Below are 27,977 nucleotides of genomic sequence, written 5' to 3' on the forward strand. Positions count from 1 at the left end.
CAACACAACCCGCCATCTTTCCCCTTTTCATTGTTCACTTTTTGGGGCTCGCATTCATCGTCGGCGAACACCCACTTTGATTTTGTCTCTGTTTCACCGTCTGGGGCTTACATCCACCGGACGATCCACCTCCGTCACCTTCTGCTATCCTCATTTCCTAACTCTCCACAGTCCTCGCCTCTGAGTCTGATCGCAAGGTACAGCTTTCGTTCTCCTTGATCTCTCCATTTCTTCCCCCTCCTTCTCGCAAGAACGTCAAGATGGCGATGTTAATAACTATACACAGCAATGTTTTGGTTCATTAAAATGCTTAATCAGCATTCACTATCTTTCCTTCTTACTTTTAGTTGCATATGAAAAATTTAGAATCGAAGTGTTGTTGTGTTTCAGGGCATTGATCCCTAGGCATCCGTGTGAATTCAAGTATTGAGGAAGAAAACATGCGAGAAGAGTAGCTGCCTTGGTTCTTACTTATTACATCTCCTTTACGTATTATCTTTAGTGTTTAACTCCAATTGGTATGTATGCTGCAGTCAAGGCAATTCAGGCGACGATCTCAAATTTGGTGGTAAATGTCCTAGCATGAATTGGTTGGAACACTCAAAAGCACATAAAGATTTCACATGCCAAAAGAAGTTTCTGTGCTCAAATTTTCTCTTCTCTCTACCAGAACAAAAGCCTTCTACTATAGGAGCAACTGACAATGGGTATCTATCCCATTAATTGGCTTAACTTTCATATATCCTTATCAAAGTGCTCATACCCTTTGCCTTATTGTCATTAAATAACGACAATTCGTTGTCCGTTTTCTTTTCCCTTCTGCACTAAGTTTCCCAGTTAATTTGACACACCCTTCTTTGCGATTGCTATTTTCCCTCCTGTTTGAATGCACGTGGCATGACAAAGCATTTGACTTTTCCGATTTCTTACTGAACTTTAATTATTTTCTCAACCAATGTCTCAGACCTATATTTTATTTTTAACTATATACTATCTATTGAATGTCATAATTAAAGCCATTATATTGATTGAACGTTGGCTAGAAAGTCAGTAGGGTTGTTAACTATAAAATAAGAGTGACAGAAGAAAAAAGAGGTTCTATTCCTCATGATTGCCTCTCTCTCCAGTCTCCCTCCCCTTTTGTGTTTGGTAGCTTCCTTGGTAGCCATCATGCCTTTGCCCTCTCCTGAGCTATATATAGTCTTTGTTGATCTTTAATTTTGTTTCTTTTGGATTTGGATAGTAGACCTTATAACTTTAGACCTTTCTTGGTAACTGTAGAAAGGATCTATTGAAGTTAATTATATAGTAAATTAGAGGAAACCAAACCAAACCAAAAGTGGGAAAGAGATACTTTCTGATGAGAGCTCTGTCTTGCAATCATGGTTATTCATCAACCTCCTTTCCTTTCCCTGAAGCCTAAAATTCTTACTTGAATTTCAAAGTATAGACTATGTATTGGGTTAAAAAGATGTTGCTAATTTAATTTTTTTAGTTTATGAATTTTCATCCATAGATTTTCAAATACTATGATTTAACCCTTAGTTTTGCTAAATAGTTTTCATTTAGCTATTGCTGTTATTTCTGTTAGTTATGGAAAATCCTAATTTTGAAAAAAATAAAAATTGAAAACCTCTCCTTGAAACCTGGTACTAAATAAAACTATTTGCAAATAGACACTATAGTGTAAAGTCATGGACTTAAATTGTTACTCAAAAAAATTCTACCAAAAATGAGTTATTAGCAAAGTGTTTAATCTTGATGACTTGGGTGGAAAGACATTTGATGTTACCAAATAGAGATGATTGTCAAGGTTGATCTTATTTCTCTCTCATTAAAGTTATCATTGGGAGACTTTGAATTGGATGGAGAATATATTTAGCTTGGAAGGCTCTTCCACCCCAAGCTATGTTGTCTTTGAGAGATCATTTGCTAAAATAGCTTCCTCTAACTACCCCATGAACCTTTAAAATGCTATTAAAAGAATCCACTTAGACGGTGATTACATCCTTTGGAATTTTCTTTTTGTTGTCCACGGGAGATTTTTCAACAGTAATTGATTTGGAATACTACCAACCTTATGAAAATTGAACAATCTTCTTCGTTCTAGTAACCTTTTCCATGTGGTGAAGCTATGTTCTGACTAGTGAATTGTGCAAAATTTTGTTTTGAAATTTGAGACAGTGGATGTTTTGAAGCACTTGAGAGGTTCTGTCACCCCCTCTCATAAAAGTTGGATCTAGGTTAATATTATGCTCCTAAACTGGTTGAATTTGAACTCTTTCACATCATAGGAAAAGATGGTGGTGACTGGTGGCTTTCTAGGCTGTGTTGTCAAAGCTGTAAAATTGGATATCATCATAGCCCTTAAAAAGATTGAACAGAGCTTTGTTCATTTCATCCCCTCTAGTGCTAATTTTACTCCATCTTTCGGTCATCTTGCTATAATTCTTGTGGTTCCTTTTGACAAATGACAACTCAAAGTTCTTAACCGGAGAATTGGATGAATTCCAAACCTTCATGGTTCCTTTACTTTTGAGAAGCAACCATTTCGTAAGTATTGAGACCAATAATCTCTGTCCATTTGATAATCTTGGTTTAGAGCTTTCCTTTGGTCTTTATCCTTGGAAAGGAAAAGAATATTTTTGGGAGGGAAAAACACCCTTTTGAGATCTTTTGGGAGAACTTGTCTTTGTGGCTTTCGTCTTTGTGCAAACTTATTCCTGTAATTCCATCTATATCTTCCTTTGAACCAATCAGTGGCCTTTTTCTTTAACTTACTGTCACTGAACGTGGCTCATCTTTATATTTCATTTAACAATGAAATAGTTTATTATCACACATACAAAAATAATTATAAATTTAAGGAAGATTTGCATCGAGGGAAGAATAAAAAGCTTGTAATTTCAAATTCATAGGAAAATTGGTTTCTCCACTCTTGGCATTGGTTTGATTGTCTCCATAATTTATTAGTTTTTTCTTTTATCGTGTTTAGGAATTTGGCCTGTGAAATGCTGAATCCTCAAAGAGTACAAAGGTCACAGATTGAAAAGGTAAAATCACAACTTCATAAAAAAAAGAAAGGTAAATCACAAGAAAGATTGTAACTAAGAATAATTTGTGGCAAGCCGAGTGTGTGACATAGCCAGGTTTTATCAGTTTGGAGGCTGGTTTTGTAGGTTGCCTCCCTTTTTGTGGGCTCTACTTCTTTGAATCTCCTTGTATCCTTTTGTTTTTTTCTCGATAAAAGTTCGGTTATTGATTGAAAAAAAGAAAGAAGAATAATTATCTCATCTATTTCCACCTTTTTTTTATGTGAAAAAACTTATAACTACATCATGTATCCAAAAAAAGTCACGATTAGTTTCTTGATCACAGAAGATTCTAGGGTTTATGTTGAACCACAACCTCCAAAGGAGCGCAAAGATCCCACTGAACGGAAGGATTTTCGTCTGAACATTTAAACAGAACTTTCAACTAACTGTAGAACCGCATGTTAAGCTCTCTTGCATTTTGAACCAACTAAGTAGTCTCCCCCCACAATCAACAACAAAGGGACAAAAGAAAAAAAAAAGTGCATCAAAGACTTCTCACTATTTCTACAAGAAACACATCAATTAGGAGAGAGAACACAATTTCGAAGGATTTTCTGGATTCTGTAGCAAGTATTTAGCCTTTTAAAAGAGAAGATGTATAAGAAAACATGGATTTTCTTAGGACTAACGACCTTTCAAATAAGATCATATTTTTTACTTTCAGGAGCCATTATTTTCGAGCTACCGCAAAACATGCCATCCCTCTGATTCGGTCTAAAATGCTGAGGCTTGTTCAAAAGAGTAACCTAATTATCAAAGTCAGCATTGACCAAATTTCTTCTAAACTTAAATCCCACACATAAAGAGAAGTAGGCCAACACTGACAAACCAAAGAATCTTTGTAATCACAAGTCTGAAAAGCCTAGGAAATTCCAAACAAAGGGGGTCAACCAACCATTTGTCCTTCCAGATTTATTATTCCTATTCTTATTATTATTGTTATTTTATTTTTAAATAAATAGAAACGATTGCTTTCAACATATTTGAACTTTGTAAACTTACTTTGATTCGAAATGTTCTCTCTTCTCTCCATAATCTCTTCCCCTCTCTGTTCATCTTCGACCACCCATCCTGCTGATTACAGCAGCCATGAAACAAACCTCTGAAACCACCATTACAACCCACCATGGCTGCTACATAGTTTTTGTTAAATCATTGATTGACCCAAAAGCTTAAGCTGATGAGTGAAGTTAAATATAATATTAAATCATCTACCCCTCATTTGTGGACTTGAAATATAAAACTTGCTAAAGTCTTTGAAAACGAAGCCCTCTCACTTGAGTAATTACAAAAAGTCTTTGAAAACGAAGCCTAAAGAGAAACATGAAACTTCACAAAGACCAGAGATCACTGGAATCCTTATTGACCCCCCTAAACACTTCGTTATCAAGCACATCCCAGCAAGCCACATGAAGCGCCTGTTCCAAAACAAAGGCAGATTCTATCTGGGTAGTGTTCCTCTATACCACTGACCTTGCTAAAGTAAAAACAAATTATTATGGCAATTCTATTTCCTGTTCATCCTTAGCTAATTGTTTTTTTTTTCTTGTATAAGATGGAAAATTGGAGTTACCTCCAGCACAACACTGGGAATACTCATTTTACGAATAAACTATTTCTTGTGTTTCATGGCAGGCCTGGAATGTTCTTTCAAATATTCAGATTTCTTGTAGACACTATGCCAGACCTGGAAAAACTAGACAAGTTAAGGATGTTATTGCTGACTTTCTTCCTGATACTGGGAGAGATACATCAAATAGTTTGTCTGATGTCAACCCTGGTTCTCAATATAAGAAAGTACATAAAAATTTTAGTGACTTCAATGTTGATACAACTAAACCTTCAAGTTTCCTGTCGAATCTTTCTGCATCATCAAGTAATATTAAAGTTATGGAGGCCCAAAATGATGTAGATGGGAATAATATGGCCAGACTGCGGACGATCAATCATTCTCATTCTCAGAGGTTGGATAACCAGAGAAATACATGTTCCTCATTTTTGGAGGATGAGGATGACGACATAATAGAGGTAATCTTAATCCATACTTATTATTAGTAAATTTAGACACACTTCTCTTGGTTTTCTGGAATGACTTCTAGCTCTGTTTCTCTTGGCAAACTCACCACAACTATCTGAAATTTGAAATGACATTTTATTTCTGAAATCGGCTCAATTCTAATCTCTATTGTACAGGAAACAACAAACAGTTAGTTTATGGGTGCTTGGGTGGGTTAATATATACGCACACACACATGTATACATATAGTATTGTCCTGTGGATCCCAATTTTTGTTCTAGTAAAACTGGCTGGCCAATGTACCACTATCAGACCTTCCTTGCATTTGAAATTTCATGAATTGAGTGCTTTTGGTTACAGAATATTGACGTGGACCAAATTGTTGAACAATACCAATCACAGGCAGCCTGCACACCGCAACCTTCGGTTTCTAAGCTTCCACCAATTACTACAACAATTGAGAAAGATAATGTTGCCAGACAAGAGGAATCTAATTTTCCAGATGAGTTGTGCACGAATTGCAGTCATGGTTTCAAGGTCTGGAAAATTGTATTTTATCTTTATCCAACGTTTTTCTGCTATGATATTTTGTTCAGGATTCATTGTTACCAACTTACCTTACAGATAGAACTATGCCCAGAAGCTTCAGGTCATTTGCAGGAGTTGAAAGATAGGCTAATCTCAATATCAAATGATCTACTTGATAATGTTAATAACCTGAGCCCAGTGCAGATTGATAAGCTTCGGCAAGAAAGGTTTGCTATCCAGTATCCAATCCATTTTATAAATATAAGTTTATGTAAAATGTTAAACTTGCATGCACATAGGTATATAAACAAGGACTAAAAGAAAATTATAGAATGAATTTGGCTGCATCTATTTATGTACAAGTAGAATAAAGTTATTTGCCTTTTGTATAGTAGTTTGGTTGTCTGTTACTTATCTATATACATAAAACATAAGAAATGGGAAGTTGAATTATTGTTTCCATTTATTTTCAGGATACATGTAAATAAACAAATTCAGCTACTAGAAAGACATAGTTCTCTCCATGCTGCTAATGAGGAAAGGCATAGGTCTCATCTTTTGGCAACAACAGTTACTCCGAAGACTTTTCATTTTGAAACACCTCAAGGAGTTGAATTCATGACTGATTCAAGACTAAATACTTCTCACGTTCATCTACACTGTGAGCCTAGAAGGATTGAGCCATGGAATTCAATGGGTTCATCCTATTCAGATGAACGATTTGGAATGTCATCTGGTCCAGCGGAGAGAGAACCATACATCCCAAAAGTGATTGATGTCAACTATATCGAAGGTTCTAATGACAGAAAGTGGAGCAGCCAGAATTTTTCTTGGATGAAAGAGTTGGAGGTGATACTCTAAGGCTATTAAGCTTCTGACTTTTTCTATGCCCATTGCCTTTATCTTATATATAGATATATGTATTTTTTTTTTTTTTTTTTGCTTTAAGGCTAATAACAAAAAAGTGTTCGGTAATCACTCATTTCGTCCAAATCAAAGGGAGGTCATTAATGCTACAATGAGTGGGTATGACGTCTTTGTTTTAATGCCAACTGGAGGGGGAAAGAGCCTAACCTACCAGGTAAATGAACATATCTCAAAACCTCTAGCACTTACCATTTTGTTTTCCGTTCGACACTCAAGTTGGTCCACCATTTATATCTCGATTAACCTTGAATTTTGATTTTGGAGCTCTACGTGCCTGCTATCATACAAGTTTTTCCAGTGCTATGAATATTTCCTCATTGTTTGCTAGGAATTTGGCATTCTTGTTACATGATTGGAATTTTAAATTACTATTTGGTTTTTCTGCAGCTCCCTGCTTTGATTTGTCCCGGTGTAACATTGGTGATATCTCCACTTGTGTCTCTTATTCAAGATCAGATCATGCATCTAACGCAGGCAAGTCTGACCTTATGATGATTTTCTTATGGTATTTTCCTTCTAAAACTAATTATATCACACCATAGGCAAACATATCGGCTGCTTACCTAAGTGCCAATATGGAGTGGAGTGAACAACAAGAGATTTTTAGAGATTTGAGTTCTGATTGCTCCAAATACAAGCTTCTGTATGTCACGCCAGAAAAAGTTGCTAAGTAAGTATTGCCTGTTGTGTTCTTAGTGTAATAACTTAATTCATTATTTTTACCTTTTATAACATGTTCTTTGCTAGTGAATTACGTTAATATGATATAAGACCGAATGAACTACTTAGCTATTTTAAAATGACGAGATCAAGTTGATGCTTCCAGGACGTAAAACTCTTAAATAAGGCTAATAATGTTTGTCTCTAGGATTGGTCCCTTTCATTTCTTTTTGCATGTTTATCACTGGCATATAAACATACTCGAAGATGAGAATCTCTAATTTCATGTCAATCATTGGCAGTGTTTCCTCTGGTTTCTTTGCATTAGCTTAGCTCCGCTGAGTCTCATGAACGTGCTAGGTGCGTTTGATAACCCAAATGGCATAACCAACCATTCAAAGAGGCCTTCATTGGTTTTGAATACAGTATTTTCATTCATCCCCTGACCTAATTTGAATTTGGTGATAGCCACTATGGAGATCTATTTTGGAAAAGATTTGAGCACCTGCTAATTAGTCTAGGAGATCACTTATTCTAGGGATGGGAAATCTGTATTTGATATTGATTTTATTTATGGCTCGACGATCAATACAAAGGCGCCAACTACCATCCTTTTTTGGGGCTAATAGAGCCAGGACAACACAGGGACTTAGGCTAGGTTGGATGTGCTGTTTTTTGAGGAGGTCTTTGATAATTTCATGAAGTGCTTGTACTTGGATGTGCTCATTTTGTAATGGGGAAGATGTGGAAGTGAGGCACTGGGTATAAAATCAATGTTATGTTGAATGTCTCTTGAAGGAGGTAAGCCCTCTGGAATTTTGGTGAGGTTGGGAAAATTGGTAAGGAGATTGTCAACCCTACTGTCTATCAGATTTGGTAAAAGGGGGGCAGTGGAGAGATCTTTAACCATTAAGGCTAAAGTAAAGGTGGGTGCTATTTCTAGAGCCTTTTTTGTAGACAAAATGGAAAATAGGCTGCCTTTAGCCCTTCCTAAAGTGGAAGAGGAAGTTGTTGTAAGATCTTGGAGAGGTAATAGAATAACCTTCTTACCTAACCAATCGAACTCATATGTATTTTCATGGCATTTGTGGATGACCTTTATGTCGTATTGCTATGGTCGACCAAGAAGTAGATGACAAGCATCCATTTCTATAACATCACATATAATTTGATCTTTGTAGTGTGCACCAATAGACAAAGCCACTGTGCATATTTCATTAATCACTGTTTCACCACCCCTTTTAATCTATCCGACCTTATATGGATGTGGATGCAGATCAACCTTAAGTTTCAAAGCTTGAACTAGCTTTTTTGAAACCATGTTCTTACTGCTGCCACTGTCGATGATAACTGTGCACACTTTACCTCGTATGGTGCACTTTGTTCGAAATAATGAATGTCTCTAGGGGTTGCTCGGGGTTGTTGAGGATAAAAGTACTTTTTTGGATAACACAAGATAGTTCATCTCCAACATCCGGGTTTGTTCAAGCTATACCATCCTCTTCCTCTAGCTCATCTTCTTCCTCCAAATGTGTTTCTTGGATTGTTAGGGTTCTTCTTCTTGGACAGTCATTTGGTAGATGTCCCATTTGTTCGCACCTAAAACATTTACCAAGGTTAGGTCTGTTATAGGGATTGGAATTCTTATTTGGAAGATTAGAAATACTTCCCTTTGCATCTGTGTCTTGTCGTGGAAGGTTGTCATTTGCTTTGCTTGAAGGAGAGTGTGCTGTAAGAGGACTTGTGTCTGAAGCCAAGGTTGATTTTCTTGAACCACCATTTGTTATTTCCCAATTGGTCCTTCTTGCTGTCCATCTTTTCTGCTTTTGGCTTTCATCTTATTCAATGGTTGTGGCCACCGAAACAACTTCTGAGAGACTTGTCATTAGATGGAGATGTGCCTTTTCTCGAATATCTTGTCGAAGTCCATCAAGAAACCGAGCTATTTGTTGGTTCTTCACTCTCAGCAAGGTTGTTTCTTGCACTTAGCCTTTGGAACTCTTCCGTATACTCTTCAATGCTTCTTGACCCCTGTTTGCGATGTTGAAATTGACTGTATAACAATCTTTCATAGTTAAGTGGAAGAAATCTCTTTTTCACGAGTTTAAGCATTTTTGGCCAGCTTTGGATTGGAGTTGATCCCGCCATGCGGATGCTCCATTATTTAGTTTAAATGACACAAGTTTTACCTTTCGATCCTCGGACGTGCCCATGTAGTCAAAAAGACTTTCTACCTCCTTCACCCAATCGAGAAAAACTTCAATATTCATTCGTCCATTGTAAGTAGGGAGGTCAATCTTCATTTTGTATTCAGAATCTTGTCTTCACAGAGGTCCTCTTTGCCTTCCCCTATACTCGGGCCAATATTGTTCCAAGTCTTGATCATCCTCTTGATCTTGGTTGTTGTATTGAACCTCTGTCTATAAGGCTGGCGTGTTCTCCCAATTTTGTGTGTCTTCTTTTGAGGAATCAAAATCAAACCCTAAAAGGTTTTGTGGCATTAGTATGGCTTGCTGATGAGGCCTAGATTGTGTTCTCCTTTGACCGATCCCTCTTAGTTGCATGAATCTTGGAGTGATTCTTGGATGTTCTTGAATTCTTGGAGGGCTGAAAATTTGAGGAACACGGTTCTGTTCACATAAAGTTCTTCCTCTGTGATGGTTATCTCTGAATTTTTTGTGCAATTGTGGTCCCCTAGCCTCAGTTTGGTGTAAAACTCCTCTGCTTTCTTGCTGTTCTTGACTACCTTCTTCTTCTTCTTGAATCTTGGCTTTGGCCTTGTTTGATTTGCTGTTTTCCTTCACAAGGGAGTTTAAGGTCTGCTGCATCTCAGCCATGGAAGTCTGCATCACATTGAAGTTGTTGATCAAGGTTCCTATGGCATCTTCAACTTGGTTCATACGGTGGTCTGGATTGAGGTTTGGATGCTTCCGCATCAGTGGGGAGGGAAGAATCAATGAGTTTGCTGGAGTTTTTCCAGTCATCAGGCCCAACTTCGTGGCTGCTCTGATACCAGTTTTGGTGTAGACTCAAATCTTGGAGAAAATCTTGAAGTAGAGTATTATTGATGATGATAGAATCGTAGACAATGACCCCTTTAAATAAACCCAACGGGAAAGGGTTGTTTCACACCTAACTAACTAACTAATTCTAATCCTAAAACCCCTTTAAATAGACCCAAAGGGGAAGGGTGTTTTCACACCTAAACTAAAAGAAAACAAATTAAATTGCAAATTAATATAAATGGAAATTACAGAATATTCCCAAAATGTCCCTACATCACTAAAGTATGGTTAGCTAGAAACTTGGAAAAAAAATCTAAACAAATAACAACTTATCTCAACTAACTAGATACACCTAAATAAAGATGCTAATAAATATACAAAAGATAATAATACACGGTTCTAGAAATTGAATTAAAAGAAACTGGGGTAGATTTTGAATAGAGGTTGACGAAACTGATGGAGTAAGCTTAATTGTGGCAAACCCGATAAGTTAATGTGTTGATCCATAGGCTAAAATAGTATCACTGAGGATTGGTGATCAAAGATTGAAGAATAAATTAGAATAGCCAGTCATATGGTATGTAGCGAACCTAGAGAACTAGAAAGTCCGGATGGATTTCTTATGATGGAAATGCCTTTATAACAGTCGGTCAAGGGCCAAAGGAAAAATTATATCAGTGGCACACAACCGAAAGAGCAGCATTAAGTTTCTGATGCCCCCCTCCAAAAAAAAAAACTAATTTTGCCTACTTAAAACTGCTGGTAGTTCAACTAATTGCCAAAGCAGTTGATAATGAATTACTGAAACAAACACTTTATAGGCCTCATACATTTTGCACAAAAACAAGTATAAGAAAAAACAGCACTATGTTAACCGCTGAGCAGCAGCAGCCAGAAATTAAGAACGCCTCAGAGGTATCCTCTTTTAGGTGTGTGACTCATATTCAGTGGGAATGCTAATATCAGGAAAGATCTTGTTTTACGCATTATTTGCATCATAGGACTAATATTACGATTATGTAAAAAAATGGCTAAGTTTCAATATAGTTTGGTTTCGACCTAAGAGGATGGGATGCCCTCTTTTTTTCCTGTAATTTTTTTTAATAATACTAAATTATAGTTCAATATCAAATTTAATAAATGAAGTAGAATAAAACCCAAGTAATTCATGAAGACTAGACGGTGGTAGTGATATGAAATCATCATCAGTCATGGTACTTATAAAATGATAATAACCAGTCTATAAAATAATAATGATAAGTATCAAATTGTCAGGGTCTGTTTTGGTGTTTGTGTTCTGGCCTGAAGGGATAGTGATGTAGCTGATAGTCAAGCCTTTTTCGCGGTCAAACCTTTCCCTTAAAAAAAAAGGAAAATCATTCTCCCCTTGTTTTGGTTGCTTGTTTAGTTATTTGGGTCTGTATGAGGTTTATTCCTTGACTGCATTCCTCCCCATCTAGTAAAATCCCGTTTACATTTTTTTCCTTGAATGTCTTGACATTTATTTTTTAATGGTACAATGTATATAATCGATATTGAGATTGGTTCTTCTCCTTTCTTTTTCAATTAATTATTTTGTACAGAAGCGATGTTCTTTTGAGACATTTGGAGAATTTGAATGCTCGTTACTTGCTTGCCAGAATTGTTATTGATGAAGCACATTGCATCAGTCAGTGGGGGCATGATTTTAGACCAGATTATCAGGTTTATCCATAAAAGCTTTGACTTATCTTTTCCACTATCTAAAACAGGCACAAACACCTGAGTAAGGGTGAAGCTTTGATCTCACCCTCAGCCATTTAGGTGGGGAGGTGTGATTTGACATGACCACCCTCAACCATTAGGTGGGGAGGTGTGATTTGACATGACAAAGTTCCAATTGCTGGCATTTCTTTCTTTTGGGTTTTGATAAGAGCTCCTTTACACCTTCAGGGTCTTGGTATCTTGAAGCAGAAATTCCCTAAAATTCCCGTATTAGCTCTAACAGCTACTGCAACAGCGAGTGTAAAAGAGGATGTTGTGCAAGCTCTTGGACTTATTAACTGCATAGTTTTCCGTCAAAGTTTTAATAGGCCAAATTTATGGTAAGTGATGATTGAATGTATGCTCATGTTAGGCTTCTGTGATTTTTTACTAATCTTTTTATCCATAGCATTAGAAATGAAAATAATATTTCTTGAATGACTTGTTAAGTACCTGAAGATCAATCCATTAAGTAGAAAGGGAAGTATAGGACATTTATCATACAGAAACTTTGGATTATTACTATTTCTTTTTGTAAGAAATTAATTTAATTGAAGAGGGCGGCGAAAATAAACTAGCTAAGGACCAAAGCAACTGGACTATGGAAAAGAAAATTTAAGTGGTACAATTTCTTTTTATTATTAACATACTATCAAAATGATAAAAATAGAATGCAAGGGAATATGCTTAATCTTTTATGGAACTAAAATTCATGATGGCTGGGGGATTGAATTAAGCGAAATAATTTAGTTTAATAAAATAACCTTGAAATATTAATATTTTTTTAGCCAACTTCAATCTGACTTTGGGAAAACAAAAATAACATGATTGCTTCTTCTGTAGGAGCCAACACAAGGATACTGTTAGAATTTCTATTATTTAGGAATATTTGTGTAAATATTTATTGTCAATATTTTTCTTTGTAACCGTTATTCTTTTTTCTTATTTATAATGGCCTCTCTTCTATGTAGAAACAGAGAAGACCTATATGTCTATATTGCATATATCAATATACACTAATATAATTTCCTCCCTAAAATTTAATTTGATGAGAGTAGGAGTCCTGTGTTCAAACTCCTGTAATGTCTCCCCAAATTAATATTGATTTCCATTTGTTGAGTTTTCTACAAATTTTTAGGCCTACATTGAGGGAGAGTGTGAAAGTGTTGATATAATTAAATTTACAATAATCCATAAACTTAAGGTTTTGGGTCAATCGGTGATTTAATATATACTTTTCATGCTATTTACTTTGACTGATCTTGCAGGTACTCTGTGATTCCAAAGACTAAGAAATGCGTGGATGATATTGATAAGTTCATCAAAGAAAACCACTTTGATGAATGTGGGATTGTTTACTGTCTTTCAAGAATGGACTGTGAAAAGGTTGCTGAAAGGTTGCAGGTTGGTTTCCTCAGTCTGTTTATATATCTGGAATTTTTACAGCTGAATGTTATCAATGATAACATAAATACAGATTGAAAAAAAACGAGAGTCAACTATCAAGAACCAATGCTCTTGGCTCCCCAATTCCAAACCCCTTTTCCAACGGAAACAAAACCTTACAATGATAATATTAGAAATTAGATAAATTTAACCATTCACATAAGAGTAAAATGCCCCACAATGAAGGTGAACTATACCGTTGAAAAATGAATTTGATTTTGAAGACAAAAGCTGCTCATGGATAGACTGTTTCGAATCAGCTCATATTAAAGCTTCTTCTTTGCGTTCTCTTTCAAATGGTTTTTATGGTTTTTCCTTGTATGGTATTGATTTGAATTGAAATGCTTTTATCATTCCTGTAATTTTCATTTCTTTTCACTCTTTTTGGAGGTTGTATCTTTTGAGCACAAGTCTCTCTTCTTTTCTTTGATGAAAAGTGTTGTTTCTTACTTTAGTGTAGTTTGAGAGTAGTTTTGAAATAGTTAAAATCACGTTTTTTATGTTTAAAATCATTCTGAAATATGTCTATAGTCACTCAAAATTAATTTAATATTTAATTTTACCCTTTTAAAAGCAATTTTCATATCATCAAAATTGTTTTTGAATGATTAAAAATATGTTTAAGAGTGATTTTGAAAATGATAAGTGATTTGAATCATTTTAGAATCACTCCTAAACATAGCCTTATTATTCTAACTACTTTTATTTTAAAAAAAAAACATGGAAGGAAGTGTTAAAATGCACTGGATCTCAAACATCTTCCTTCAAACTCTCTTCTAATAATATTTTCCTATTCCGTTTCAGCCAAATAAACTGTTAAAAGATAGAAAATAGAGAACACTAGGTTTACGTGGAAAACCCTAGAACATGGAGAAACACGATAGAGAGTCTCTTTTATTATTTTTAACACACAATGAAAGTTAGTCATATTTATAGGCTCTAGCAAGCCCTGAAATAAAAAAGGAAATAAACCTAGGGTAAAGTAAAATACTAAAATACCCTTGGGGCTATAAACTATCAACAAAGCCCCTTATTTCCAACACTCCCCCGCAAGTTGGGGTGTAGATGTCAATCAGACCTAATTTGCTAACACGAGTCAAAACTTTGTCTGAGTGACCCTTTGGTGAGATCATCAACAACTTATTGACTAGATGGAATATACGGAATATATATATAACCATTGTCCAGTTTCTCTTTTATAAAGTGTCTGTCAATCTCCACATGTTTCGTTCTATCATGTTGTACAGGATTATTAGCTATGCTTATAGTCGCTTTATTATCATAATAAAGCTTCATAGGTAGAACACTGTCTTGGTGTAGATCAAACAAAACTATCTTCAACCAGATTTCTTCATAGATCCCCAAACTCATAGCTCTGTATTTAGCTTCAACACTGCTTCTAGCAACAACACTTTGTTTCTTACTTCTCCAAGTAACTAGGTTACCCCATGCAAAAGTACAATATCCAGAGGTAAACTTTTTGTCAATAACTGATCTTGTCCAATCAGAGTCGGTATAAGCCTCAATGCATTTCCTATCAGTTTTTTTGAACATCAAACCTTTACCTGGAGAGCTTTTCAAGTATCTTAGAATCCGATTCACAGCTTCCATATGTTCTTCGTAGGATGCCTGCATAAATTGACTAACACTGATAACATAGGAAATATCTGGTCTAGTGTGAGATAAGTAAATCAGTTTTCCCACTAGATGCTGATACCTCTCTTTATCAATAGAATCTTTGTCAATAAAATCTCCTAGTTTCGCATTGCATTCAATAGGAGTGTCAACAAGTCTACATCCAGTCATACTTGTTTCTTTTAATAGGTTAAGAGTGTATTTCTGTTATGAGACAAAGATTCCTTCCTTTGATCTTGCCACCTCCATTCCAAGGAAATACTTTAGATTTCCTAGATCTTTGATCTCCAACTCATCAGCCATTTTCTTTTTCAGCCTGGTGATCTCAGTAGCATCATCTCCTGACAGGACAATATCATCAACATATACAATTAGAACAACAATTTTCCCAGATACTAACATTTTTGTAAACACAGTGTGATCAGAGTGTCCCTGATTGAAACCTTGGGACTTAACAAAGGTAGTAAACTTGTTGCACCACGCTCTCGGGGACTGTTTCAAACTCATATACACCTCTTCTTAATTCACCATTTAGAAGTGCATTTTTCACATCAAGTTGATGGAGAGGCCAGTATTTATTAACATCAACAGAAAGAAGGACCCGGACCGTGTTTAACTTCGCTGTAGGGGAGAAAGTCTTAGAATAATCTATCCCATAAGTTTGAATAAACCTTTTTGCTGTAAGTCTAACCTTGTATCTGTCTAGAGCTCCATCTGATTTATATTTCAGAGGGAACACCTATTTGCACCCAACTGTTTTATGGCCTTTAGGAAGAGCAACAAGGTCCTACGTTTATTCTTTTCAAGAGCTCTCATTTCTTCCATGACAACAGTTTTCCACTTTGGAATTTCCATAGCCATATGTATGTTTTTCGGTATTGTTACTGTATCAAGGCTGGCAATGAACGCCCTGAACCCAGAAGACAGATTATTGTAAGACATACAACTATACATGGGGTACTTGGTGTAGGATCTGGTGCCCTTTCTCAATGCTATGGGCATGTTAAGAGAGATATCATAATCCTCTGGTTTGTCTGATTCCTCATCTGTAATGGGATTTTGATTACATTCAGCCTGATGAAGAATCTCACCCTCTTGTGTTTTTGTCGAAGTCTCATCACTGCTTGCAACCCTATTATTCTCTGCAATTAACATATCATTCCTGTCATTCTCAGGCAAATCAACAATATCATCTTCAATACATAAGTTAATATTATTAGGGCCAGTAGTACCTTGAGCTTGTGTTGGTTCAGATTCATGGATCGGAGCCGGCAGAGCAGTATGGAACACCATTTCCTTTATGAGATTCTTCCTGTAGTAGGTTATCCAAGGGACTTGTTTAGTAGGTAGAATGGTGTCATGGGCACTCAGGATGGGTTCAGGAAGGTCAGTAGGGACTGGAGATGTGGACCAGTTAGTCTCTTCACTAGTACTCTCCCCCTGAAGATGACTAACGGGAAAAAAAGGTTTATCCTCAAGGAACGTTACATCCATGGAAATGAAGTATTTCCGAGAAGAAGGGTGGAAGAATTTATAACCTCGTTGGTGAAGGGGATACCCAACGAAGACACATTTCTGGGCACGAGGCGTAAACTTAGTTTGGTTAGNCCTCGTTGGTGAAGGGGATACCCAACGAAGACACATTTCTGGGCACGAGGCGTAAACTTAGTTTGGTTAGGGCCATGACTAGGAACAAAGACAGTGCACCCAAAAGCTCGAAGAGGAACATCTGGAATAAGCTGCGTGGTAGGATATGACTCCTTGAGGCATTCAAGGGGGGTTTGGAGTTGGAGGACATGGGAAGACATTCGATTAATAAGATGAGCTGCAGTCAGAACTGCACCCCCCATAAGTAAGATGGAAGTGAAGTAGACAGCACGAGAGACTGTCAACCTTAAGAAGGTGACGATTTTTCCTTTCAGCCACTCCATTTTATTGAAGTGTATAGGCACACGAGCTTTGGTGGATAATGCCTTTAGAAGACAGGAAATCACAAAGAGTATTATTAAGGAACCCACGACCATTATCACTACGAAAATTAGCAATTTTGGTGTTGAACCGAGTCTCAATAGTAGTGTGTTGAAATACCGATGAAACCTCAGATTTATCAATGAGGAGAAAAACCCATTTAAGACGGGTATGATCATCAATAAAGGTCATAAACCACCGTTTCCCCGAAGAGGTGATAATACTCGAGGGCCCCCAAATATCACTATGAATAAGGATGACGGGCCGAGAAGGTTTGTAAGGTTGAGATGGAAAGGTGATCCTATGTTATTTTGCACGAATACACACATCACAAGATAGAGAAGAGACATCAACTTTATATAATAAATGAAGAAATAAATATTTCATATATTTGAAACTTGGATGACCAAGGCGAAAATGCCATAACATATAATCTTTTTTTGAAGTTGAAAAATAAGAAGACAACAAACTAGTCCTATAACAATTCATAGAGAAAGCATCATCATCAAGGACATAGAGTCCCCTATTGTGCCGGACAGTGCCAATCGTCTTCTCCAAGCTCAACTCCTTAAAGAAATCATTATCTGGTGAGAATGCAACTTGACAATTCAGATCTCTAGTTATCTTACTAATAGATGGTAAATTTTAAGATATTTTGGGTACATGTAGCACATTCTGTAAAGTTAAACCATCAAAAGGAGAAATATGACCTTTGCCCACCATAGGAGCAAAGGACCCATCTTTAATCCAAATCTTTTCATTACCAGCACTCGGAAGATATGACAGAAAATTATCAGAAGATCTAGTCAAATGATTTGTAGCCCTTGAATCAAGTATCCATGGTTTCTTACCATTTATGCCGAGGAGACTTAAGGATTGAGAGGTACCTGATTGAGCAACAGCCCCAAGAGACACCAGGGTTACTTTGGCAATTCACCTGAGGTTGTGACTGGGGGACACTCGCAGATTCACTCATAAGAGCCTGACCAGGATTTGAGCTGTCATTGGAGGACGTCTTCTGCCATTCGGTGGTCTACCATGTAACTTCCAGTATTGATCTTTTGTATGCCAGGGTTTCTTGCAATATTCACACACCAGGGTCTGTTTCCCATTTTGGTTGTCACTATCAGAACTAGATAATTCCGTACTGAAAGCAGTAGAATCAATAGGAGATACAGTCGTGATATTCATAGCACTGACTCTGTCTTCCTTTAGCGAACCTCAGAACACACTTCCATAAGAGAAGGTATAGGCCTCTGTCCCAGTATACGACCTTGCACTGCATCGAATTTGGAGTTCAAACCAGCTAGGAAATCATATACACGATCGACTTCCTCAATCTTAGAATACTAAACACCTCCATAACGACAATCCCATATAATTTCATGACACAGGTCCATCTCCGGTTAGATTAAGGACAATTTGTTAAAGTATGTAGTGACATCTATCGTCCCTTTTTTGCACTCGTGAGTCTGTTTATGCAGAGTGTAAAGATGAGGCGTATTCTTCCTCTTAGAATATAATTTCTGAACTGCATCCCAGATATCTCGAGTAGTTGCAGCATACAACAACGGTTTCCCTATCTAAGGTTCCATACTATTAATCAGCAGTGATCGAAGCATGGAATCTTCTCTTTCCGAAATGCGCTCTTGAGGATCTCCTGGCCTAGATCTTGGTATCTCACCAGTTAGATACCCAAACTTGTGACGCCCCTCAAGAGTCATTTTAATGGACTGAGACCAGGAGAAATAATTTTGACCATTTAACTTTTCTCTTGCAATTAACCCTATGGAATTTCCCATAGATCCAGACAAATAGTTTGCCTTAGCTAAAATAGGGAAAGAGGTTAACGGATTCTCTAGATACATCGGTAGACTGGAAAGAATATCATAATTTACTATACTAGAATTTAAGTTTGTGGAAGCACCTAGGGCTGCCCCAAGAGCAGCGATTTGTTGTTGAAAACTTGCCTGAAGATTAGCCAACTGTTATTGAATCATTATCGGAAATAAACCAATCGAATCTTGGCGTTCATAACTAGGTGGATCATGATGAGGAAGGCCTGGCGGCTGCAGATAGGTTGCTCGCGGCTGAAAGGGAAAGGAGCTGGGGATTCCCGACGTTGCTGGGGCATAGGAACTACCTCTGTGGTAGGCGTACGACTCACCAATCTCGACTTCAAGGTGTAGGTTTTGGCTACTGGCAGTGAGGCTGGAGGGATAGGCAATGGCAACATTCGATAACAAGGGAGGAACGCCGACGGCATTAGGAAAAAGGGCGGCGGCGCTAGGGTTTCCATTAAAGGGTTGTGGCAGCACTAGAGTTGGACGGATATGCAAGGACTGAAGGTACTGATTAACTGTGCCTGGGACAATAGTAATAACGATGGTATTGACGGTGGCAGAATCAGCGGCAACAATAGTAGCATCGGTGGTCAGAATCGGCAGTAGCGGGGCTGGTGCTGAACTAAGACTATCTTGCACTGCTTGGTTTTTGCCGATGACGGCTAGGGTTTCGTCACCATGCTTCGATACCATGTTAAAAAATAGAAAATAGAGAACATTAGGTTTATGTGGAAAACTTTAGAACTGGGAGAAAAAACCACGATAGAGAGTCTCTTTTATTATTTTTAACACAATGAAAGTTACAACAGAAGTTATATTTATAGGCTCTAGCAAGCCCTAAAATAAAAAAAGAAATAAACCTAGGGTAAAGTAAAATACTAAAATACCCTTGGAACTATAAACTATCAACAAAGCCCCTTATTTCAAACAGAAACCATAGAACTACAAAGAAACATCTTCCATCTCTTGGATACCTGACTTTTTTTCATAGGCTAAATCAAAAGCTTGCAAAAGACACCCCTACACAGCCGGATTCTCAGCTTTGCTTCTGCAAAGAGCATTGTTGTGTGCTTTTTGAAGTTGACTATAGTGATTAAATTATGTACGTCCAACTTCAATAAATTACTTTTCAGGAATGTGGACATAAAGTGGCCTTTTATCATGGTAGCATGGATCCTGCCCAACGCTCCTTCATTCAGAAGCAATGGAGCAAAGATGAAATTAATATAATTTGCGCTACAGTGGCTTTTGGAATGGGTATAACTGATTATTTCTTGTCAATGTATTGATTATTTGAGAAATAACAATTCAACTATGCACTTATTTGGATATTTCAGGTATCAACAAGCCAGATGTTCGTTTTGTCATCCACCATTCTCTTCCAAAGTCGATTGAAGGCTACCATCAGGTAATTAATTGTATGTTGTTTCTTTCAGTTGGTACTGTCTATGTTAATAGTCTTGGTTCAAAATGTTCTAATACATATTGAGAACATAAAAACCAAAATTGGCCTTTGTTTCTTCATTTTTCCATTTTTCTTTTACCAAAATAAGCAGTGCTTTACAGTGCTGTCGGATTATTGAAAGTCTTGTTTCCTATATATATAATGTTGTTGGCTTACTGTGTGTTTCTAATGTTTTAGGAGTGTGGGCGTGCAGGCAGAGATGGTCTGCGTTCATCTTGTGTGTTATATTACAGTTACAGTGATTATGTAAGTTGTGATCATGGACTAATGTTTTACTTTTTCTGGCTGTAAAGGCTATATATTACATTCGCCAGGTTCTTGAAAAGTGGGATTGATTCTAGTATTGATTGCTTATTGCATACCTGTATTTGCCAACACTTGTTGAACATGTATGCAGATACGAGTCAAGCATATGATAAGCCAAGGAGCCACTGAACAAAGTCCCCTCGTATCTGGATATAGTCGTACCAATCTGGCCAGCTCTGGAAGGATACTAGAGACTAACACTGAAAATCTTTTGCGAATGGTACATCAATTCTACCATTCTTTTGTTCCTTTTTTTTAAGGTATTATTAGAATATCAAATCATAATCGATTTATTCCTTATTTGATTATTTTAGGTCAGTTACTGTGAAAATGATGTTGATTGCCGACGTTTCCTACAACTTGTCCATTTTGGGGAGAAGTTTGATCCTGCAAATTGCAAGAAAACATGTGATAATTGTTTGAAGTCCACAAATCTTACAGAAAAGGATGTCACTGATATTGCTAAGCAACTGGTCTGGTGCAAAATTTTGCAGTGTTTTAAATTGTTCTGTTAAACTTGCTTTATTATGCATCATTAGGTTAATTCAAAAAATGATTTGTATGGTTACATTTTGTTTATTGTGAAGGTTGACTTGGTGAGGTCAATGGGGCAGCAATTTTCATCCGCTCACATACTTGAAGTCTACAGGGGTTCCTTGAGCCAGTTTGTGGGTCATGATATAAACTTTTGATTTTTCTGTTGGCTTCGAGTTAGGAATTTATTCTAATTGCCTTTTATGGACAAATCTAGGTGAAGAAACACAGACATGAAAAATTGAGGCTGCATGGTGCTGGAAAACATCTTTTGAAAAGTGAAGCTTCCCGCATATTGCATTATCTTGTTATTGAGGATATCCTTGTGGAAGAAGTGAGGAAAAGTGATATTTATGGATCTGTCTCATCCCTACTGAAGGTGCTAAACCGCTTGCTTCATTCTGTATAATAAATGGAAAAAAAATGATTTCTAAGCTTGTTATCATCCTCTTCCTTCTTTTGGTTTCTTTAATTCTTAATATCCACTTATGATTAGTCGACCCATACCAAGATCCTGCAGTATACTTGCTCATTGAAATCTTTAAATATGTATATGTATATTCTCCTGCCGCCAGTTCTTTTCTAGTTGTCTATATTAAAATGTACATGATATTTCAATTTGTCCTCAGGTGAACGAATCCAAGGTTTGCAGTCTTTTAAATGGAGGGCAGTGTATTACATTAAGGTTAAGCATTTTTTTCCTCCAAATAGTTATTGTTGGCGTACAATTTCTATGACAAGTTGACAACTTATAAGTCATAAGTGAATGCAGTATTCATATTTTTGGTATAAGTAATGGCTTTGCATTGATGTGTCATCTACCTATCATACCCCTTTTCCTTTTAAAAAAAATCTGAAACATTTCTTAATAAAAGAAATTGCGAAAGGAGAGGATGGCAAGATGTGCTGATCCACTCAATAAACTATATAGGAGATCAGGAAAAGGCTGTCCAAAAACTCAGCTCTTTAGCAAGAGTGCTCATAAGTTATAACCTATCCTTCACTGAATTTGGGAAAATAATTGAATTTTATGTATAGAAAAAGAAAAATAACCACTGAAGCATGTACAGATGCTGGGTGGGTTCTGGCATATTGCCAGGACCTATAAGTGATCAGAGACCAATTTTTTGGAACTGAACATATGTAATATATTGCCAGGATCTATAATGCCAGGATGCTGATACTTTATTATTTTTTGGTTATGGCATAATGCCAGGATCTATAATCAGAGACCATTTTTTTTGGAATTGAGCATATGTAATATATTGAATTTGGGAGTATACACGATACTTTATTATTTTCGTAAATTGGTCAAGCCATGCTCTTGGAGATTGCTGAGACATTCACAAACTTTTCCACTACTTCCATAGATTCCTGTGATTCAATTCCAGGAAGTACCTCCATGTAGACTAATTCCTCTAGGTCTCTGTTCGAGAATGCACTTTCTAATGTTAGGTTATGGAGGGAGAAATCTTCATTGAATACGAATGTTAATTATAGTAACTAGTAGGTTTAGTAAGAGCAACAATTGTTGGGAATAATTGTTTGTAACTTTTTTTTTTTTTTTTTTTAAAAAAAAACTTTCACTCTTTTTAAATTTTTATAATTATTATCAAGAACTTGAAATCTCTTATTTTGTTTTCCTTGTTAGGCTTCTCTTGTTTAGTTTTCAGTTGTGCTTTGAGTTTCATTCTGTTTTATATTTCCTTTCCTCTTAATGAAAGTAAACTTCCAAGCAGAGTCATTATTATGCCTTTTTGTAAATTTCCCGGCATAGTCATTATGTATCTTTGTCTTGCATTTGATTTTTTCTTTGTTTTGTTTGTCTTATATCTTGAGTAGTAATCTCTTTTCATTATTTCAATGTAACATTTCATTTTGTTTTTTGTTTTTTGTTTTTTTAAAAGTTAATTTATTAGTTCTTCAACATAATCTTGCATCGTTTTGTGATTTATAAAATTTTTCTGTAGCCATGCCGTTGGTTTTTCAGTCTTGCAGTCAGGACAATTAGGTGATGCTCGCTATATTAGACAAATATGTCACCATAAATATTAAATATGTTACCATAAGTACTTGACGAACTAGAAGCTTATGGTTTTTCTTGTACAGTTGTACTGTTAGAATTTGATATTTTCAGTTGTTTCCTATATGTTAATTCATTTACTAAATCCTTAGGAATAACAAAAAAACATTGTTGTTCTTCTTTTTGGGTGAGTCATTAGCAATTCCTATTGCTGTAAACACATGTTTGCTACAGAATGAGAGGTTACAATGTTTGTGAAAACACAAAATTATGTGTTTGGCAGACCGTTGGGAATGATCCATAATAACCCAATAGGTTTGCTGTTGTGTTGAAGTCATACTATTGGTGCAGCAGCTGTGGTCCGATTTAATTCCAAAAAGGCTTGTCCTGCTGCCGTTTTTTCCTGTTCTTCTCATTGATCGTTTTTTTAACTCATCTATAAGCTGTATTGTCCTTGCACTATATCTATGCTTAACAATTGAGATTTGACAGCTAATTTGTTTTCTCTGGCACATGACACACTTGCCAGGTTTCCATCAGTTACAAAAACAAATAAACTGAACAAATCTGAAATGACTCCAGCTAAAAGTTCTTTGGTATATGGAAAAATGTATCCCAATGTCGACACTCCAGCACAGCCTCAATCTGAAATTGATGTGGTAATTTATAAAAACTTTGCATAGCATTAAGCAACATGGGTTTTTCTCGATGTTTGTGCTGTACAGTTCGTTACTTGGTTTGTTCCTGAGCAGGAAAATGATTTTGTTTTCTTACTGCAGCAACTCTCAGCAAAATTATATTCCTCTTTGCGGATGCTTCGAACTAATCTCGTTAAAGAGGCTGCAGACGGTGTTATGGCGTATCATATATTTGGGTAGGTTCTATTTCACTTTGTTATCTCTCGTAAAGATCTCTCTCTCTCTCTCTTCTTCTTCTTCTTCATCTTCTTTACCCTTTTTTTCTTCCCTTAATTTTTCTAAAGGGAAACTTCGGTGACTATTGTCTAAAAGTAATTACAAGAGAGTTGGACAAGATTTCCAATCCTGGTTATTGGAGACTACAGAAAGGTTCTTTAGTTTGTTATGTTTCAGTATAGAACTAAAGAGATCTTTGATGTCCAAAATAAGCCACAGAAAATTATTTGACGTCATACACTTGGACTCTTAAAACATATCTAGGATTTTTCTATTTCTCTTCTCAAATGTCCCAAACATATTTCTTACTCTCAAGTCAATGGTTAAAGAGGTTCCTCCATATGGATGAAGATCATGAGATAAATGCTGAAGGTGACTTGTATCTTCTTTTGCCACCTCGCACAAATCATATCTCAAGGACATCGATGTGCGTTTTTGTATGTTCTGACTAATTTTCTGTCACTTCTGCTTGTATTCACCATTTCTAAGATGAGGTTGGATCTATTGTTGATATTTAGGTATAAGTGGGTGAAGATTATTTTCGCATGTCATGATCGTTGTTTGGTGCTTCTGGAAGTAGCATCAAACTTCTTTTAGGAGGGAAGTGCAAGAAAAGATTTGTGCGACTACTCAATGTTTGTAATTGGGAAGATGTACCCAACTCATATCGCAAGTTAGTTGGTCTGTAGCACTGACTTGTATGGTTAATTGGCCAGTAGTTGCAGGGAAGGAGAATAAAAAGAGAAGAGTAGGTAAGGGAAGGGAAGAGGGTATGGAGTACATGGTAGTAGGAAAGTAGTCAAAGTCTAAGACATGTTTGGAAGGGATTTTGGAATGACTAAAATCACTTTTGACTTGTCTAAAATCACTTTTTTTTTCTTAAAATTGTGATGTTTGACAAGGATGAGAAAGTAATTTTGAAAAGATCCAAAAACACTTAAAAGTGATTTCCTATCAATCACTTGGGAGGTGATTCCAACTTCCAAGTGATTTTTGTTAGGTGATCGAGTGTCTGTTTGGATTAACTTGAAAAAGAAAATGTTTTTCAAAAAATTTTATTTTTATTTAAACACTTTTAATAAAAATTAATTAAAATACACTTGAAAAACTATTTTGAATGATTATCAAATATTTCAATTTCTTTTAAAATGACTTATTTTTTAAACTAAATACTTGAAAATGTATTCCAAATACACCATGAATGGTTTTCTTTTTAAAAAGATTATAAATTCATTATCTTTCCATTTCACTTTATTCTGTCATAATTTTTTTTGAAAAATTATATTTTCATCTCTATTTCTCTCTATTTTTTATCCTTTACCTAATTTTCTCCCACTAAAGTTTTTATTTATTTTTATTAATGTTTACCTCTAATTTTTTTTTATTATTATTTTTAAAATATCATTTTTCTAACCTTTTTTTTTTTTTTCTCTCCAACCTTTTCTCTTTTAACCTTTTCCCTTCTCTAGTATTTTCTTGACCTCTTTACCTAACGCTGTTCTTCGCTCTCAAGTTTTTCTTTTTGAAGTTATTCTCCACAATTTTTTTGTCATTCTTAATTTTTTTTTTTTATATCTCTCTATCTTTATTTTTCCATCTTGGAATTTCTGTTGTCTACTAAATTTCTCATCTACCTACATTTTTTTCTTTTTGAAAATTTTCTCTAGCTGTCTATTCTCTCTCTCTTAAACTTTGATATTTCTCTCTATAAAATTTTCTCTCCCTCTAATTTTTTTCAATCTCAAATGTAATGTCTTTTTTAGTAATTTGATGATTCTAAAACTACCTTTGAAAACAAACTATCAACCATTTAAAAATACTTTTAATTAAATTTAAATCATTTGTAAGATATAGAATCAAATATTAACTTGATTTGTCACACTTTTCAAAAACTGATTATAACATTGATTCTAAAAGTCAATCTTGAGCATGCATTCAAGTCATCGAAAATCTCTTGAAAAAAAAGTCGTTGAAAATCATTTTTTAAAATTGTTGTACTATAATTTTGTAAATTCTTTTTGATCTGATATAATTCTTCTTTCGTTTTGAAATATAGTTAGGCTGCATCATGGTTTTGTTGAGATATTGTTATTTTCTTCTTAATATTTCTGTTTATGCTCGAATTCTTCGTGACATGCTGATTAGTTGATTACATTTCTCCTCTCGATCTAGAAATGCCACATTGCAGCAGATAAGCCGAAGAGTTCCCAGATCGAAAGAAGAATTACTTGATATCAACGGCATTGGCAAGTAAGTTTTCCGGCTCTTTGTCTTCAGAAATTTAATTTACTCTATAGTATAAAACATTTGACAAAAAAAAAAAACTCCTTGATTTAGGGCTAAGGTAAGCAAGTACGGTGACCGTATTTTGGAAACCATAGAATCTACCATAAAGGAATTCTATGGGGCAGAGAAAAATGGAAGCAACAGTAATGACAGTAACGATTCTGTAAAGAGAAGAAGAAGTGGAAATAAAGATTCAGATGAATATTTAGAGGAAAATGATGCCACTAAAAGCTTCGATAAATCAAAGAAAAGGGCAATAACAGTTCAGAACAAAGTTCCTAAAGTCCATAATTCTTCGAGGCCAGAAAATCCTGATCAATTTTTTGACAGTGAGTTGGATTTTGATGACAGTTATTACGAAATTCATGACTTGGAGGTAGACAATAACCTGGATAATCATAATGATGGAAGAGTATTACCTCCTTGGTCTTAACAGAAATTCTGGTTGGTATCTATATGCTTTTAGATGAAAAGTTTAAGTTTAAATATTACTTTGGATCCTGTACTTTTGGCTTTGGTTCATTTTGATCCATATATTTTTAAAATGTGTATTTTGATTCTTGTACTTTCAACTTTAGTTCATTTTAGTCTTTGAACTTTAAAAAATTGACCATTTTGATCCCTTGAAAATGAAGTGACTAAAGTGGTCACTTTTTGAAAATGCAAAGACCAAAATAAACCAAAATCAAAAGTAAAGGGATCAAATTAAACTAAAAACAAAAGTACAAAGACTAAAGTGGTATTTAACTAAAAAATTTATCGTTGCTTAGGATGTTTTGAGTTGTATATAACTGAAGGTGAGGGCATCATTGTGGGGGAGGTGAAGGGAGTTTTGATTTATACAAATGGTGCTTGAAACTTGGAACAGAGCAATAAAATTAAAACGGAAACCTTTCACTGCAACAAGTATATTGAAACCGTTGGAACTTAAGAATCAATGGCCAAAAATTCACTTCTCAATGTGGAAGATGAAAGGATTGCTGGTAAAAGTTCAACAGAGCCTGAACAAATGTCCCTGAGATTGTGCAATCACTTTTTAGGTGATTGATGCTAACGAAGATGTGCTAGAATTAGTATGGCCCAAATGCTAATGGTAAATATTAATTCAAGGATTAGTGAATAATTAATAGTTTATATTCGATTAATAGATGAAGAGTTAACTCTTCAAAAGAATGTCTTTAAAAAGTGCGACATTCTGTAAAAGGACTTTTGAGGACATCTTTACATTTATTAAATCTTATCATTATGTACTTTGGTCACACTAATCCCAATGATGTAAATATCCACTCACAATCAATCCACTATTTCTTGTATTGTATGGAATTGGTTTTGATATTATTATTGTTCTGATTATCATATAATATATGTTTCATTGTATTAGCCATTTGTATGACTTTGTTCTTGGATGTGTATGGTGTGGTGAGATGTCCTTTGCATGGAATTAATTAATATTTATGACATTTCAAACTAATTGAAGTTTAATTTTTAAATACTAGAGTCTGTTTGGTTGCGAGTGAAGTTAATAAGTTTGAAGTTAACAGGTTAGAATTTAAGTTTGTGTTTAAAGTGTAGAATTTTATG

General features: G+C 35.6%; 1 protein-coding gene across 8 annotated transcripts; it reads left to right on the top strand.

Annotated features, from left to right (window-relative positions):
• On the top strand, positions 1-27,732 carry LOC120069642 (ATP-dependent DNA helicase Q-like 4A). 8 transcript variants are annotated; one of them, XM_039021435.1, is made up of 27 exons: positions 1-197; positions 391-451; positions 534-707; positions 2,996-3,053; positions 4,731-5,123; positions 5,473-5,649; positions 5,737-5,867; positions 6,114-6,489; positions 6,590-6,721; positions 6,955-7,041; positions 7,110-7,237; positions 11,816-11,936; positions 12,165-12,316; positions 13,244-13,379; positions 20,002-20,125; positions 20,206-20,276; positions 20,511-20,579; positions 20,731-20,859; positions 20,954-21,112; positions 21,227-21,307; positions 21,391-21,552; positions 21,803-21,858; positions 23,726-23,855; positions 23,976-24,070; positions 26,283-26,360; positions 26,448-26,840; positions 27,167-27,730. In XM_039021435.1, exons 2-26 carry the CDS (start codon positions 441-443, stop codon positions 26,827-26,829), a joined length of 3,612 nt encoding a protein of 1,203 aa, XP_038877363.1. In that variant the 5' UTR covers positions 1-197; positions 391-440; the 3' UTR covers positions 26,830-26,840; positions 27,167-27,730. The 8 variants fall into 8 exon arrangements, with proteins under 8 accessions (XP_038877363.1, XP_038877365.1, XP_038877368.1 ...); XM_039021437.1 differs by having other exon boundaries at positions 5,515-5,649; positions 26,448-27,732; XM_039021440.1 differs by having other exon boundaries at positions 391-463; positions 26,448-27,731.
• The last annotated feature ends 245 nt before the right edge of the window (positions 27,733-27,977 follow it).

This window comes from Benincasa hispida, chromosome 1 (assembly GCF_009727055.1).
Source record: "Benincasa hispida cultivar B227 chromosome 1, ASM972705v1, whole genome shotgun sequence".
NCBI lineage: Eukaryota > Viridiplantae > Streptophyta > Magnoliopsida > Cucurbitales > Cucurbitaceae > Benincasa > Benincasa hispida.

What these genes read in the sequence shown, in the direction of transcription:
- LOC120069642 (XM_039021428.1), top strand. An exon ending in AGGATGACGACATAATAGAG is followed by an intron (nt 5,124 to 5,472) that starts GTAATCTTAATC and finishes TTTTGGTTACAG; the next exon opens with AATATTGACGTGGACCAAAT. An exon ending in AGATCATGCATCTAACGCAG is followed by an intron (nt 7,042 to 7,109) that starts GCAAGTCTGACC and finishes ATCACACCATAG; the next exon opens with GCAAACATATCGGCTGCTTA.